Source organism: Periophthalmus magnuspinnatus, chromosome 3 (genome assembly GCF_009829125.3).
Source record: "Periophthalmus magnuspinnatus isolate fPerMag1 chromosome 3, fPerMag1.2.pri, whole genome shotgun sequence".
NCBI lineage: Eukaryota > Metazoa > Chordata > Actinopteri > Gobiiformes > Gobiidae > Periophthalmus > Periophthalmus magnuspinnatus.
The window spans coordinates 17,890,259-17,905,727 of record NC_047128.1 but is presented as its reverse complement, the minus strand read 5'-3'; the positions used below and the strand labels follow the sequence as shown (position 1 = coordinate 17,905,727).

The 15,469-nt window shown below is 39.7% G+C and overlaps 1 protein-coding gene across 2 annotated transcripts in view; it reads left to right on the top strand.

The window, feature by feature from the left end:
• The window catches only part of tspan4a (tetraspanin 4a), a 406,837-nt gene that overhangs the window by 296,458 nt on the left and 94,910 nt on the right, over nt 1–15,469 (top strand). For both annotated transcript variants that reach the window (XM_055232518.1, XM_033991763.2), the window contains one exon: nt 4,175–4,249. In XM_055232518.1, the coding sequence (XP_055088493.1) occupies nt 4,175–4,249 (75 nt within the window). The remainder of the gene's footprint in view (nt 1–4,174; nt 4,250–15,469) is intronic.

The window sequence follows — 15,469 nt, the reverse complement described above, 5'->3', positions numbered from 1 at the left end:
TTACAGAGCTTCTACACAGTTTTTTTTAAAAAGGTATTACAGTCACAACTGAACCTGGGTTGCCAGAGCCTTAACCTGCATATAGAGGACACATACAAGTTTTTGTCATTCTCAGTATATGGACAGACCTCATGTGAAAACTCAGAACCTCCAGAATTCACTCACTGAACTGCAGAGGCTGCACTAGCACTGATTCTGGGGTTTAAGTAGTGACCAATCAGATCAGTGGTTTAAATCAACTGGATTTCAGTGACATCATGTTCAGTGTTTTTGTAATTTGTAATAGTTGTAATAGTAGTTAGTTGTAGTAGTGGTAGTAGCAGTGGTAGTAGTTGCAGCAGTAGTAGTAGTAGTACTTGAAGTAGTTGTAGTAGGCAGTAGTAGTAATAGTAGCAGGTAGCAGTAGTAGTAGTAGTAGTAGTAGCGAATGTTGATTGGGGCTTGTTGTTGTCGTAGTGATAGTAGTTGTAATAATAGTAGCAGTACCAGTTATAGCAGTAGCAATAATAGTAGTAGTACCAGTCATACTTGTAGAAGTAATGGTAGCAGTCATAGTAGTAGTTGTTGTAATTATGAAGGAAGATATTCCAGATTAGGCAGAGAGCTGAAAGAAGTTTATCTCATGAGATGAATGAAGTTGTGAGTGTGAGTGCGTATGAGTTTGTGTGTCTGAGTGAGTTTGTGTGTTCCATTACAAAGGAGCAAGGACCATCCAGTACTTATACCCCAAGAAAGGTACTATCTGTAGAAGGCTGTTCCTATAAGGACTTAAACTATACTTGCATACTGTTCGTACAAGGTCATAAATGGATACACCAGTAACTGTTTACATGAAGGTAGAATATGTCACTAAAAAGATGCTTGCAGTCACTGAAAAGATGTATTACAAGGCCTCTTGTCAACCGAAAGATGAATACTCGTATCATCTTACCAAAGTAGCAGATTCCAGTGCCAGTGTCCATTCTTAAAATAAACATGTTTCGCGTTCTTACAGAGAAACAAGTACACCTCGATGTTGCAACACACAGTATTCAACACAGGGCTTAAGAGTAATGTAACGAAGCAAAAAAAAATCATGCTTTCAGTTGTAGTAGTAGCAGCAGCAGCAGCAATAGTAGTACTAGCTGTAACAGTAGTAGTAAAATAATTAGTCCATTCTATTAAAACATCATATGTTTGCATCAGACGTACAAACAGTGAATAAGCTGCATTCTCACACAGTAGCTGTATTTGAACTCCCCTGGCTCCTCTTGAACAGACGTATAAGCAGAATGTGTACATCCAGTTTATTCACAGAGAGTCATTATGTGCTGTAGAAATGCATTAAATATTCATAAGAGCCAGAGAGTAGTGCAATTCTCAAATACTCCTGTTAAACAAGTCCTAATGCACAAGAAGCTATGGCAACAGTCAACTCTGTTACAGGCAAGGGCCAATTATTTCAACTCGTTAAAAAGCACTCAAACCTGTCATATGTACTTTAAGTGTTCAAATTATCAAAAGCAAGAAGACGTTTTACAGAGTGGGCTTTTTTATGGTTGTATTAGCTGCAAAAACATAACATATTTAGGTCACATGTTACCTTTTATTGTTTTGAAAATGCTATATTCACGGAAAACTATGTATTTCCCCTCGCCTTGCTCCCCATGCTAAGTCGCTCCCTCTTCAGAGCACTATCACAACACAAGCTTGCATCCCGCTAATGAAACCACTGCACATCGGATCAGGTTTGTCAGGTTGTCGTGTACAGGAGAGATCGCTAAATTACTCAAACATTCTTGGATTACATATAAAACCTTTTTATAAGGCATGTTTTTGATGAGGGAACAATGTTGTAGCATGTGAGAAAGGAAAAAAAAGATGTATATTATATATATAATACCCTCTCTATAAAATAAATTACTTATTGGACTAAAAACTTTTAGTAATGCAGAAATGTTCAGTGGACAATTTGAATGGTGAGTTTTGAGACAGATCGGAGAAAATTGTCTTAAAAGAAGATGCATAGGTGATCAGACCCTGCAACAATATATTCATAGAGGTGGGGGGCCCTTGGGTGCTGCCTGGACTCATAGAGAAGTGGGGAGTCTGTGGGTGCCACTTGGACTCATAGAGAGATCGGGGGCCCGTGGGTGCTGCCTGGGCTCATAGAGAGCTGGTGGGGAGGGGCCTTAGGTGCTGCCTTGACTCATAGAGAGGTGGGGGGGCCCTTTGATGCTGCCTTGGCTCATTGAGAGTTGGGTGGTCCGTGGGTGCTGTCTCAACTCATAGAGAGGTGGGGAGGGGGGGCCCTTGGGTGCTGCCTGGACTCATAGAGAGGTGGGGGGGCCCTTTGATGCTGCCTTGGCTCATTGAGAGTTGGGTGGTCCGTGGGTGCTGTCTCAACTCATAGAGAGGTGGGGAGGGGGGGCCCTTGGGTGCTGCCTGGACTCATAGAGAGGTGGGGGGCCCTTGGGTGCTGGACATTTTGAAATATAGCACCTCTCTTTATATGTGCTCTGAGCTGTCACTAAAATATATGAGCTTAGAGTCCACTGCCAATGTGACTGCAGCACACTTTACTATTCTATTCTCCTTCTCCTGAAATGCAGTAACGGTCAGCGGGTTATAAGAGATGCTCGCAATTTCGAAATGGGTGATGTGAAAAACTAGGGGACATAATGGGTGAAGCATGAGTGCATGAACCAGAGGGTAACGGGTTTAATTCCTACTCAAGTTGTTATAATGTTATTACCTCATCAAAAACATACCTGAAGTTGTGTTGTGTTTTATTCACAAATGTTTGATTAATCCTTTATTATTGGACTGTCTTCAGTAGAGATTGGTAATTCCAGATCTGAAATTATCCAAATGACTGTGGTGAAGGTGTATGGAGTTTAAAAACACAGTCAAGCACTTCCTGTATTACCACATGACATCACAAGGTGGAACAGAGTGTTTTCACTATGAGAGACACAGCCTAAATGTGCAGGATTTCTGTGTTAAACATGTAAATGAAACAAAACACAACGTCAGGTATGTTTGCGTTGAGGAAACACCATTATAACACAGATCCGACAATGTCATAATATGTCCCCTTTAATATTAAACTCTTCCATATGTACATTATTATTTTGTCCATTGACTTCCTGTTCCAAACTAACCTACCTCTTCACAGTGACATTTCCCCACAGTCCATAGCAAGCAGCAGATTTGCATTTACCTGTTTCAATAGTTATAAAGTGACTGTATAAATCAAAGTCTGATTGTTTTTATGATTGTAAGTAAGGAGCAGGCGAGGATAGGAAGTACTGGTAAGTGAAAACATTCTCTGAGCACTCAAGCCTCAAATGCAAGATGATACAGGATTATTCAAACACGCATGAATCACTGCCTCATGTGAAACGTCAGAACCTCCAGAAGTCACTATCTTCCTTTCTTTCTGTTTCAGTTTTTATTTATACAGGGGAACCCAATGAGAGGACGTGGACTCTCGTTTTCAAGGGCACCCTGTTGAAAATACAATACAAACAGGAAATAAACAAAACAAATAAGTATAAGTCCATATAAAACATTAAAATCAGGTGAAGGTGGGTGCAGCCTTATGCAGTCATATGATCTGGTATTAAATGTTCCAATGTCAATGATTATCAAGCACGTGAGGTTTTCTGGCAGTTTTTGAAGTAGTCCTTTATAAATACATTCCGTGAGTGCTGCCTAGATACACAGGGAGGTGGCGGGGAGGGGCCTTAGTTGCTGCCTGACCACATGGAGAGGTGGAAGGCCGCTGGGTGCTGCCTGGGCTCATGGAGACTTGAGGGGGTCCATAGGTGCTGCCTGGGCTCATAGAGAGATGGAGAGTCCGTGGGTGCTACCTAGACACGAAGGAAGGTGGTGGGGAGGGGCCTTAGCTCCTGCATGAACACATAGAGAGTTGGGGGGGGCCTTTGGGTGCTGCCTGGACTCATAACATCAAAACCTCCAGAATTTACTTTCTCCCACTAGCTTCCTATCATCCATATGTTTAAGAACTCACTGCAACGTCCTATATTTTTGTAGTATTTATTTGAACTTTTCTTCACAAACTACTAGACTGGTGTAAAACTATGATAACGACATGAAAACACACCATGTATTTCAAACATGGAAAAGACGATTGTTGCCATAGTAACTCGTGTCCTCTTTGTGTCCACAGTTCTTCATCGTGCTGCTGCTCATCTTCTTCCTGGAGATCCTGTCCATTATGTTGTTCTTCATTTACCAGGACGAGGTAGGACTACCCACCTCCACCCAACATGAACATACTTATACTTATACTTTTGAAATACTATGTACTGTGTATCAATTATGGAAATATTGATGTGATTTTTTGGCAGTGGCTATAGCTTTCTGTTCGTATCCTTAAAAGTGCACCAGTGTCACTTTTCTAGAAGAGGATTGTTTCCATGGAGATAAAATGCCCCACAGTTTGGAAATAAACTTCTCCATCTCCAGGTCAGATCTATGGAAAGGCGAGCCCATTCACAATAAGAATGTTGTTTTTCAAGGAAGTTATAAAAATAAAAACCTGTACTGGAAAAAAATACTAGACAAGGTTTTAACGCTCTACTGTGGAACATTTCAAGCAAACCAATAACATCTCCATGGCAGTAGAAAATTTACAATAGAAAAGCAATAGAAAAGTTACATAGTGTATCTTTAACCAAAATGTCTCTTGCTGTTTTGGTTGAGTAATATTTTGAGAAGAGCTTACTTTGGAGTTGGAGAATCCATCTCATATTTGTAATTTATATTTCAAACCTGAAAAACATCTTGACAAATAACTTTTTTTTAAATGTAACATTCCATTACTATTTTAGTCATGGAGGATTTTCTGCGGTTTCTCCGTGAAGGTGGCTGTGGTTGGTATCACAAAGAGGTAATGCGAGAGGAAAGTGAAATTGGAGGTTTTCATCAACAGCGTCCAATTTTCCAAATGAATTCTGGGATTGCTTATTTATACAGGACAGTGGGAAGTTTTATGTGCCTCTGCTGAATTCTTAATCTATAATACAATTTGACAAACGGGGAAAGTGAACAAAAATGTTTGAATTGCTTTGGATAGGGCAATTTTGTTTTGTGTTCTTTCTTTTTTGATATATTTATTTTTGTATTCTGGTGCATTTTAAAAACCCTTATCACATGCAGTGCAGAGCTGGTTAAAGAGAGAGCATATGCAAAAAGGCTTGTATTATTATTCAGGGGCAGTGTTTCAAATATTTGTATATCTGACAAAATTCTAAATCTGCTCTTCTGGTTTGATTTTTTTTAAATAACAATATAGTAGCCTTTGCCTGATCAGCCAAGAACACGCACTTTTTCAATACTTATTTCATGGGTTTCAGCTTCTTGTTGCCCAATAGCCGCACTTAAGCGCTTGCGCACTTCAGATGTGTGTTCATGTGATGTATACATCCTGTGCCAGTTTTTCAACATGCAAAGTATGGAGCGACGAGGTCTTCAGGCAACAGTGCATTTCACTTGACTCTTTTCATACAGCACATGTACCTGAGCAACTGATTGGCAATTTAGCAGTGAGCGCTAACTGCATATAAAGGAAAGGACTGGCTTAACAGTTAAACTATTGACCGTATAAAGAAGAGGACTAAGGGAGTGTGACGTCACTTATAGCGTTCGGCTCCAGTTGAATCAAGGCTTGCAGTTAAGGGGCAAATTTGGAGTTGATTTCCATATTTGGAATTCCAACCGCGAGTATCATAGCAACCAAATAGTCAATCAGGAGCAAAGCTGTTGAAGGTAATGCCCAATCCTACCCGCAGCGCTGGTTTAGCACGGAGCGGGAGCTTGGCAACACTGTTAATCAAATCTGTTGTTAACACTAGCGGGAGCAACCTCGGGGAAAGAAGGCAGCTGATTTGTCTCTTATTAATGTTCATATCTTGAGTTATGGACACAATAGCAAAATAAAAATGCCAGGATCATGTAGAGCTGGTTAATATGAACATTTTAAGACCAAAATTATGAGTCAGACAGCAGAGAGGGACAAGAGTTTTCTCATGTAAAGAGAATTGGAGCCAGAGTCCATGGAGCCGGAAGCTCACATCCTATTTGCATCAGCTAGCAGTTTAGCTATGTCCATTTTATATACAGTCTATGAGTTACACTAATCATTTTTTAAATAAATATGCTGACTTTCCAGCTAAGAACACTGAATGAATGAAGTGCAGTTTGACAGCATCGCTGACAGCTGTTTCATGCAGCTTGGATGTTTACTCTACCACATTCACTATGTGAGTCATCTGAAGTGCTGACTGTTTAGTGACAGTCTAGTGACTGGCAAGTGTGGGTATTGGAACAGGACCACGATTTACAGACAGGTGCAGCAGGGCCAGTGGAACATGTGACCTGTTCTTCAACACAATCAACTCATCTACCTCCATCTATCTCCAAGGAAATAGATGAGTTGATGTCATAGTGCGGAACATTCCAGGAGAAGCATTAACATCATCGAGACAAGAACACAGCACACCGTCCACCAGAAAAGCTGCACAGTGCATTTTTAATACTTCTGTACTTATTGAGCCTAACCACATGAAACTAAAACTGACACAAAGTTCTCTATCTGCACAAATGAACAAAGGTGAAGTCTTTTGCTCACCCGAGTTACTGAAGAGGATTATTCAAGCACTGAGGCACAGTTTTGTCAGCTGAATGGGCTTTTAACAGTAAATGGCTAAATTGTGGATGCGATCACTAACTAAAACTGATCAGGTTCAACCAAGTCCATTTTATGTCCTGTGCAGTGAATTGCTGATACACTACCAGACTACCAACAAGAGTCTGGACACATTTCCTCATTGAGCATTTTTTTTCACTACTTTCTGCATTTTATATACATATGGAAGACATCAAATATACGAAGCAAGATGTATAGAATAGTATTGGTGAACGAGTCGGCTCTTTTGAACGGTTCCTTAACATGAATGGTTGGATCCAGATCTCACTTTTTAAAAGAGCCGAATCTTTTTCTTTCTAATTTTTATGCATTTTAACACTGATTAAAGCTGAACCGACCCAAGAATCAGAACAGAAGCAGAGCAGGTGACATGAGTGAGAGCTTTGTGCACAAAAAATATATTTGACATCATACTAACAGTTACTTTTTAAATTATTATTGTTGTTTTATTTCAGTTATGGATAGTTTAATTTCCCACTCTCAGTTTGAACCAGTTTAAACACATTTAAGCCTCGGTCGTTTCTCTCTGCAATGAGTTTATCAAGAGCCAGTCTTTTGAATGGCTCTTTGAAATGAACGGAAACGTTTTACTGTTAGTGTACGAGGGCCGCTGTCTTTAATGCCAAAATGTCATTCTCGCCTCATTCCCCCACAAACCCACAGCTATTCTCCGCCACATTTCATCTCTTTCTTAAACACTTGTGTAACCACCTCACAGCTTGATCCCAGGTTTGTCACAGAAAATTCAGGGGACAAGTCCCATCCATCTTAATTAGCCACATGTTAGCTGGATGACGCCTTTATACCACCACAATGGACTGGCCCGGTTTGGTTCCACTGATGTGCTCTTCTAATAACTGGCCCACTGCTGTCTGCACTGCCAAATTCTCTACAAACAATGGAATTAATCAGGCTTTAGTCAGATTAGCGATGAGCGAGGGGAATTATGGACCAAAATAAAAAACAATATGTCTGGTATATGAGTGCATCGTGTATAGACCACTCATTTGCACAACAACGTATAGTTAAAGTCTGCTGTGTACTGTCTGCCAATCAAATCCTCTTTATTTGCATAACACATTTTATAAACTCATGAACAGTTTCCAAAGCGCTGCACAGAGACAGGTAAAAACAATACTAATCAGGAGCAAAACATGAATTAATGCTCAAATGCTTAATCTCACTCATTTAAAAAACAAAAACTAAACCAAAAAACATAAAATCAAATAAGAGCTAACTGTAAAGCTTTTTATTGTCTATGGATCAGGAAGTATGCATTTAGCAAGTTTACTTATTTTACTTCTTGATTGGCCACGGGCAGCAAATATAACAATTGTTAAAACCATTATTTAAAGAACAAATATTAAACATGGTCTTCAGTGCCTTTGCTTTGGAATTTTGTGATTTAGAACTTTAATAATGGCTAAAACGGACATACTTTCCCAGCCTCAGTGCTAGGATCTGGTGTAGCTTGACATCTACTGGCAGCAGAGAGAATTGCAACAGCAAAAACAATTAAATTAAGAAATGATCAACATGTACGAGCATTTTAGTGTAAGCATGCAACAGTAATGTTATGTGATTTTGCTTAAAACATGTCTGCTGATGATATATAGACTTTATAGACGGTGCAGGGTTTCTATCTACGACACCACAATCCTGGGAAATTTCAAAATGATTGTTCAGTGAGTCTGAGCAGCGTGAATGATGCAAAATACAACTCCAGGTATGTTTTTAATGAGGGAATGATGTAAATTTTGCATAACAAGTGTACTTTATGGGCCAAATCTACACTACACAATTGTTATATACATAGATGACACTTTTATTTAGTTAAATGAAGGTTTAAAGTGGAAGAAAAATGGCGTCTTTGCACCAATTGTCTCTGCATTTTGAATGGAATGTCCCGTGTTGATGGCGTAGAACTATTCCATTTTAGGAGTCAGCGCTTCCTGCATTTTTCTACTTTTCATCAACTTTTTTCCACAAACTGACACTTTACTGATGTGAAACAATGTTAAATATTTACCACAGGTACTATCCCGCCAAACCGAGGAATAATTAGAAAAACATGAAAACCTGTCATGCACACTTTAATATTTGAAGAGAATAAAAATGCTGCCTGTGCACTATCTGGTCTGCTGCAGTGACAGGGGGCAGCTGGGGAGGGACAGAAGGACGGTTGCATCAAGTTGACATGTTCCATATTAAAAGCCTATTATAAAGCAAGTGTTCAGATGTGGTACGTGAGTGGTCCTGGAGGTACAGTTTTGCTTTTTATAGAGAATATGATGTACGCCCTAGATGTATTTTCTCATAACTTCTGCATTAATAGGCAGTTAATTTATTAGCTACACACATTCAATAACATACAAACACTAAACACATTACAACAATATATCTGCCAGATTCTGTGGCTAAAACCAGTTTGCAATAAAGCGAATCTGAATGGATCAACTATCTCTCCACCTCTTGGGTTTTAGAAGTAGATTTCTCAGGGGCTAATCTTGTACTTGAAAACCTCTGTGGATTTTCAAGTACATGCTTCTTAACTGTGTGTATGGTATTTCAATTGTGTAATGGTTCTTTTTGGCATTTTTAGTGCGGACTAGGTACATTTGCAGCTTTCTGGTGAAAAACATATAAAACTTGTGTATCCAGGAGCAGTGCTTATTGATTTCATGTAAGACTGTCCTTATTACAGACAGATGTTTGTAATCAGAAACACCTGGCTGTAACCAGGGCAGTTTCTTGTGATGTCACCAACTATAAATGGTTTCAGTGGCTACTGGAGCCAGAACACTCTCAGTTTTATACTTTTTTGACCAGAAAGCCTGAGATCCAGAATACACTCTTTTTCAACACTTTACAAAGATGTCAGTGGTCACTGATGAATCTCAGGTGGTACATCTGGATTTCTGAAGAATCAATGAGCAAAACACTTAACTCTGTTAATCTGAGGTGAGATAAATGTTATTTGTAAATCATAGGTGACCAATGAGGCAAGCAAATGTACCTGGTTTGACAAAAATGAATTATAACAGTAGGTGATGTTTTAAGTTTTTATCCACATAGAAGTGCAGATTCCTCATTCAACAGTAGCAGAGCTGAACCATGACACACACAGAGTTATGAAAACACCAGCAGGCCCAGTGTTTGTATGAGTGCAAGTAAATCAGATGCCCTGGAATGACAATAAAATACGCTCTATTTGACATCTTTACTGCACATTGAGGGTGCGTGGGCTGGTGGCTGGTCACACAGTTTAGTCCCACATAAACCACTGACAATTACACAGCATTACTCGTGAGCTGCATTATTCATGTGCAAGAGTTGGCTGGTCCCCGCAGGCACAGCGAGCAGCGGCCATGTTTGTAAGGCCTTCACAATAGGGAAATAACAGTGTGCTTTCATACGAAGCTTCTGACAGCCTTTGTTGAGATTGTTGCTTTTCGTCCCGAGGGCGTAGTTTTGCAGTAGCTGGCGGGGTTGTCTTTTAGGGTTTGGAATAGTGCGTATTGTAACACAGCAGTTTTACCATCTGACTCACTGTTACTCAGTTGTTTTTGTGTGGCCTTAAATTGCATATAAGCAAGAGCCGAGCACTTGCCTGAGTGGCTTGTATTTACGCTTCACAGCAAGAAGATTCTCAGTTTGATTCCTGGGTTGCCCAGGCCTTTCTGTGCAGTTTGCATTTTCTTCCTTTGTCTGGGTAGGTTTCCTCCAGGCACTCCGGTTTCTCCCAGCAGCATAAAACATGCACAATAGGTAAAATCCTCCAGTTGAGGAAGTTATGACCAAGACTATCAACAAGATCTTGGAGATGCAGCACCTCACTGCCCCTAATGGGTTGCTCCAAGGATGTGTCAAATGGAGAAAATGAATTTCCCTCAGACAGGATCAATAAATCTTTGAACCACCAATTTACAATAATTACATTTTACAAGTTTTTTTATATTTTTTTTTATTTTATTAATTTTATTTTTTATTGCTTAAAAATGTACCCATAATGATTGAATATGATTCATGATATGATATTCCTCTGTAGTGGTAATAATTCCTCTGTGGTGATATGTTAATGAGGAGTCCCAGTTTGCCTCTGGCCTTCACCCACACACCACATTCATTTACTATGGGAAAGTTGGGTGAATTGTCTCAACAGCAGCACAGTAAAAAGTGACTTTGAAGCACCAAACTTCGGGTTTGTGGGTATAATCCTCTAACCTCTATGGCACTGCATTATAAGACTACTGTACTTTATCAGTTCCTTGCACTTCAGTTGTGCAATTTCACATACTGATGTCTATTACATAAGATAAAATACTGTACTGAAGCCCATCCTTGAGAGCTCTTACCACCTCTCTTTTATCTCTCTCTGATCCTTTTTTCTCTTCTATCCTGCTGTCCTCTGTTTTGCATCTTAACAAATGTTTTCTCATCCCCGTGGCACCTCTCTGCTAATGCCCCTGTCCCCCGGTGTACCATGGACTCATAATTCAGCCTACATTATTCAGAATGCTCTAGCCGCTAGCTCCATTAGCAACGAGGAGCTGGAGAAGCTTGTGAGATGTTAGCGATGTGCCCGGGGATCTGTGTGGCAGTAAAGAATGAGCAGACATTATAGCTCTGCCATCGGAGTGGTTTCCCAAATATGCAGACAGAGCAGCAGAAACTGGATGGAACTTGTTCAAAGTGAATGTAACGATAAGTGCATGAAGGTGGTGGAGAGGACAGAGTTTTGTGTTTTTGTATCAGGGCTGCAGGATTAATCGCAATGGAGTCTAAATCAGAATTTGAACAGTTTAAAGTTTAGGACTGTAGATATTGCAATTAATAGACGCGGCGTTCAATGCTAATGCTATCATCCACGTAGCAACTCAGCTAATCCAGGAAGTTTCTCGAACCCTGGAACCAGTCTCCTACATTGTTTTCCTATATTCATTAGCATTAGCCCTCACAAAATTCAAATTATTAATAATCAAGGCGATGTCAACTACTAACAAACAATCAACCACATTGAGGTGAGGCCAAAGTTTTGTTAAAAGTCACTGCTGACTGTGTAAACCTTCTGATGTTTTATTTTAGATACTAATTAGCATGTAAAAGTGGCATCTGAGCTAACGGCTAACATTTATCTCTTGCCTTATGCATTCCTAACATCCTAATTATTCACCACGATGAGTTTATAAGTGCTTTTCACAACTTTTCTAGCACCGCTCCTTGAGATATGATTTGATTTCTCATTTTTATCCTTTGAAAACACCAGATTTTGTTGCATTATGTAATATCTTGTCCTTCAAATTACCTTAACAGTTACTCTTTAAATCACTCTTACTTGAGTAGTAGTTTTCCTACATACGTTTTACCCTTACTTGAGAATTTTTTGGACTACTATTTAGTACTTTGACTTGAGTAATATTATTTTGAAGTAACGTTACTCTTACTTGAGTACAATTTTTAGCTACACTACGCACCTCTGCTTGTATGTACCTGAAATCGCATTGAAATAGCAGTTCCATTTGTGCACACAGGGACTTTTATTTTCCTTTTAGAGCTATATAAACCCCAGAGAATATAATTGCACATTTGTTTTAGATAATAGAAAATTAAATAGACATAATTATTTTTTGTGTGTTTTATTGCATATTAAATTAATTGATAACTACCACTACGTCTTTCACATACAAATCAATTTAGGTTATAGCCCATGAATGAAACTAATATTTGTGTTAGTGGAGCAGACTGTCAATCACCCGGGCAAGTGTTCCTGTGGGGATCCCTGCTGGAATTATTCTCCTCCAAATGTTATGAATTATGAATCATCATCATGTATCGCACTGCAAGCCCACACCACCTGCCGCTCGGAGGATCAGATTAACACACTAGCTAGCACTAAGGGGCTCACAACTGACTACTTCAACTAGCAATATTTCAACCAAAAGAGATGGAAGGTGTAATTTTTCTACAGTGAAGGTCCGTCACCTGCTTGTCACCATGGAGTTAATGTTTTGCCTGGGATGGTCCAAAGCATGGCACTAAAACTGGCACTAAAAATAAGTGACACCATTTCCGCTGTAATGTACTGTCTATGAGGGATGAGATGAGCTAAAATCTTTAAATTCTGACAGACCAAGCAGTGGACAGAGAGCTGCAGGTGAATGTCACTGACAATATGTTCAATACTGCACAAATGCAGGGAAAACACCACACAAATGCAGGGAAAACACGATGAAAGTGCAGGGAAAACACCATACAAATGCAAGGAAAACACCATACAAATGCAAGGAAAACACCACACAAATGCAGGGAAAACACCACACAAATGTACGGAAAACATCACACAAATGCAGAGAAAACATCACACAAATGCAAGGAAAACACCAAAAGAATGCAAGGAAAACACCACACAAATGCAGGGAAAACATCACACAAATGCAAGGAAAACACCAAAAGAATGCAAGGAAAACACCACACAAATGCAGGGAAAACACCACAAGAATGCAAGGAAAACACCACACAAATGCAGGGAAAACACCACACAAATGCAGGGAAAACACCACATAAATGCAGGGAAAACACCACACAAATGCAAAGAAAACACCACACAAATGCAGGGAAAACACCACACAAATACAGGGAAAACACCACGAAAATACAGGGAAAACACCATAGAAAATGCATTGAAAACACCACACAAGTACAGGGAAAACACCATAAAAAATGCAAAGAAAACACTGTAGAAAATGCAGGGAAAACACCACGAAAATGCAGGGAAAACACCATAGAAATACAGAGAAAACACAGGGAAAACCTATTTTGCACCCCCTCTTTAAAAACAAGTCATGTGTTCCCTCATTTGTCCAAGAATGGTCCGAGATAGTCAGACGCAATCAAGACATTGCCATCCCATCCAGAAGCTATTTTCAATCTGACGGCGCTAGTCTGAGGAGCTAGAATTTATAATGCCCATAGCGAGATTATTGCTGTTAAGGGAGCAGTTATACCTGAAACTGCCCTGTCCTTGTTTACCTGTCTCGTTATGGGTCATTCACCCTATTGTCCTCTGATGGCCTCTCCTTCACCGCGGCTAAGTGCATAATTATTAAATCTATCTCAACTTCGAGATCTGGATGAGTACTTTTTCTACCGCTTTCTATGTATTGCTTTGAGTTTAAGTTAGATAAGTTTAATGCCACGTGGAACATGTATGCAAACAAATAAGATCCCTATTGATACTTTGCAGCTGACATCATCAACCTTCCCTGGACGAGTGATGCTAACTGTAGGCACTGGTCTGTTTGAAGCTCCGTTACTCAGTTAGACTTTAATCTGAGCTGACCAGAAAGCGATGACTTACTTGGAACTACAACAGGTGGGCTGATTTGTGCTGTTAAATAAGTCCCTCTAACATCAAATTAGTCAAAAGCTAGCCAACATTAGCCAGTAGTTTTTCACTCTCACCTTTTTTTGGTAAAAATCAAACACCTAAACAGGTCCATGAACGCTCACATTGATCACAAGCTCCTGAAAATGTGCTGTTTAAATCCATTTTCTTGAGTGTTCAGACTTACATCTTACACTTAGAACCCTTTAGCAGTGTATTATTAGCCTAGAATGTTGTGATGTTGTCTGAAACTAAAATCTTGTGGTGATTAGGAGATGATGGTTCAAAGGTGGAGTTTGCATTAAGAAGGGTTAAGCAGAAAAGATACGAACTTGAAGGAAAGAGAGTGTGTATAATAGATATTTATATTAATATAAAGAGGTGATTGGTGCAGAGGTAAAGGTAGCAGGCTGGGATTGGCTGACTGGAAGTACAAAATATTGTCTTTCAGGATTAATTTACATGCACATATTTGTTTGTATATTTCTTGGAATTGTTGACATGATTTGGAAAGAGAAAACCTCCAAGAAAAGCCAATATAACCTGGTCCTGTATGGAGTGTTGAGTAAAGGTCATTGTGTGCTATGAGGTGCTGTGTAGATCTGGCTCCTTTCTGCACTCTCTTGGTCTTAGGGATTTGGAAACCTTTAGGCTGTGTGTGATGCGATCTTCTGCGTGTCCTTTTCATTATTCTGTCAAGACATGCTGCGAGTATGTTGCCATGGCAATGCTCAAGAAACAACTACATTCTGAAATACAAGCTTTTACACCTTCTCTGGTTATTCATTCATCTTTTTCAAGTTTTATTTAGTAAAACGTACATAAAGTGATAATGATCTACCCTGGCCAGCAAGATGAATTCTCATGATATTTGTGAGCCTATCTGGCTTGGCTCATGCTGTTGCAATTGGGCCCAGGCCATCAGTGGTTCAGACCAATCACAGAGCATTATGATATGGGCGGAGTCAAAAGTGAAGTGCGCAAACAAACCAAAACAAACATTGTGACGCAACAGATGTACTTCAGCAGATTTTTGCAGAACTACAGATTTTTTAGTTTGTGAAAAATGTTCCAATGTTGTTACACTTTGACCAATCAGATTAAAATATTTGCCCTGATGTCCTGTCTTTTTCCGATCGCTTTCAGGAAGAACCGTTCAAGATTGATAAATCAGTAGAACTCACTTCAGAGTGATACACTGGTCAATCTAGCGTGATCCAGGTTAATGATGATAATAAACCAAGCAAGAAATAAATAAACGAGTAGAATCCTCATGCTAAGGCTGTTCTTACTCCAGACAAAACCAGGCTCAAGATCTGGACATGGACCTCCGGGTGCAGCACTGAGGCACCCACTGCGCTTGATAAGGT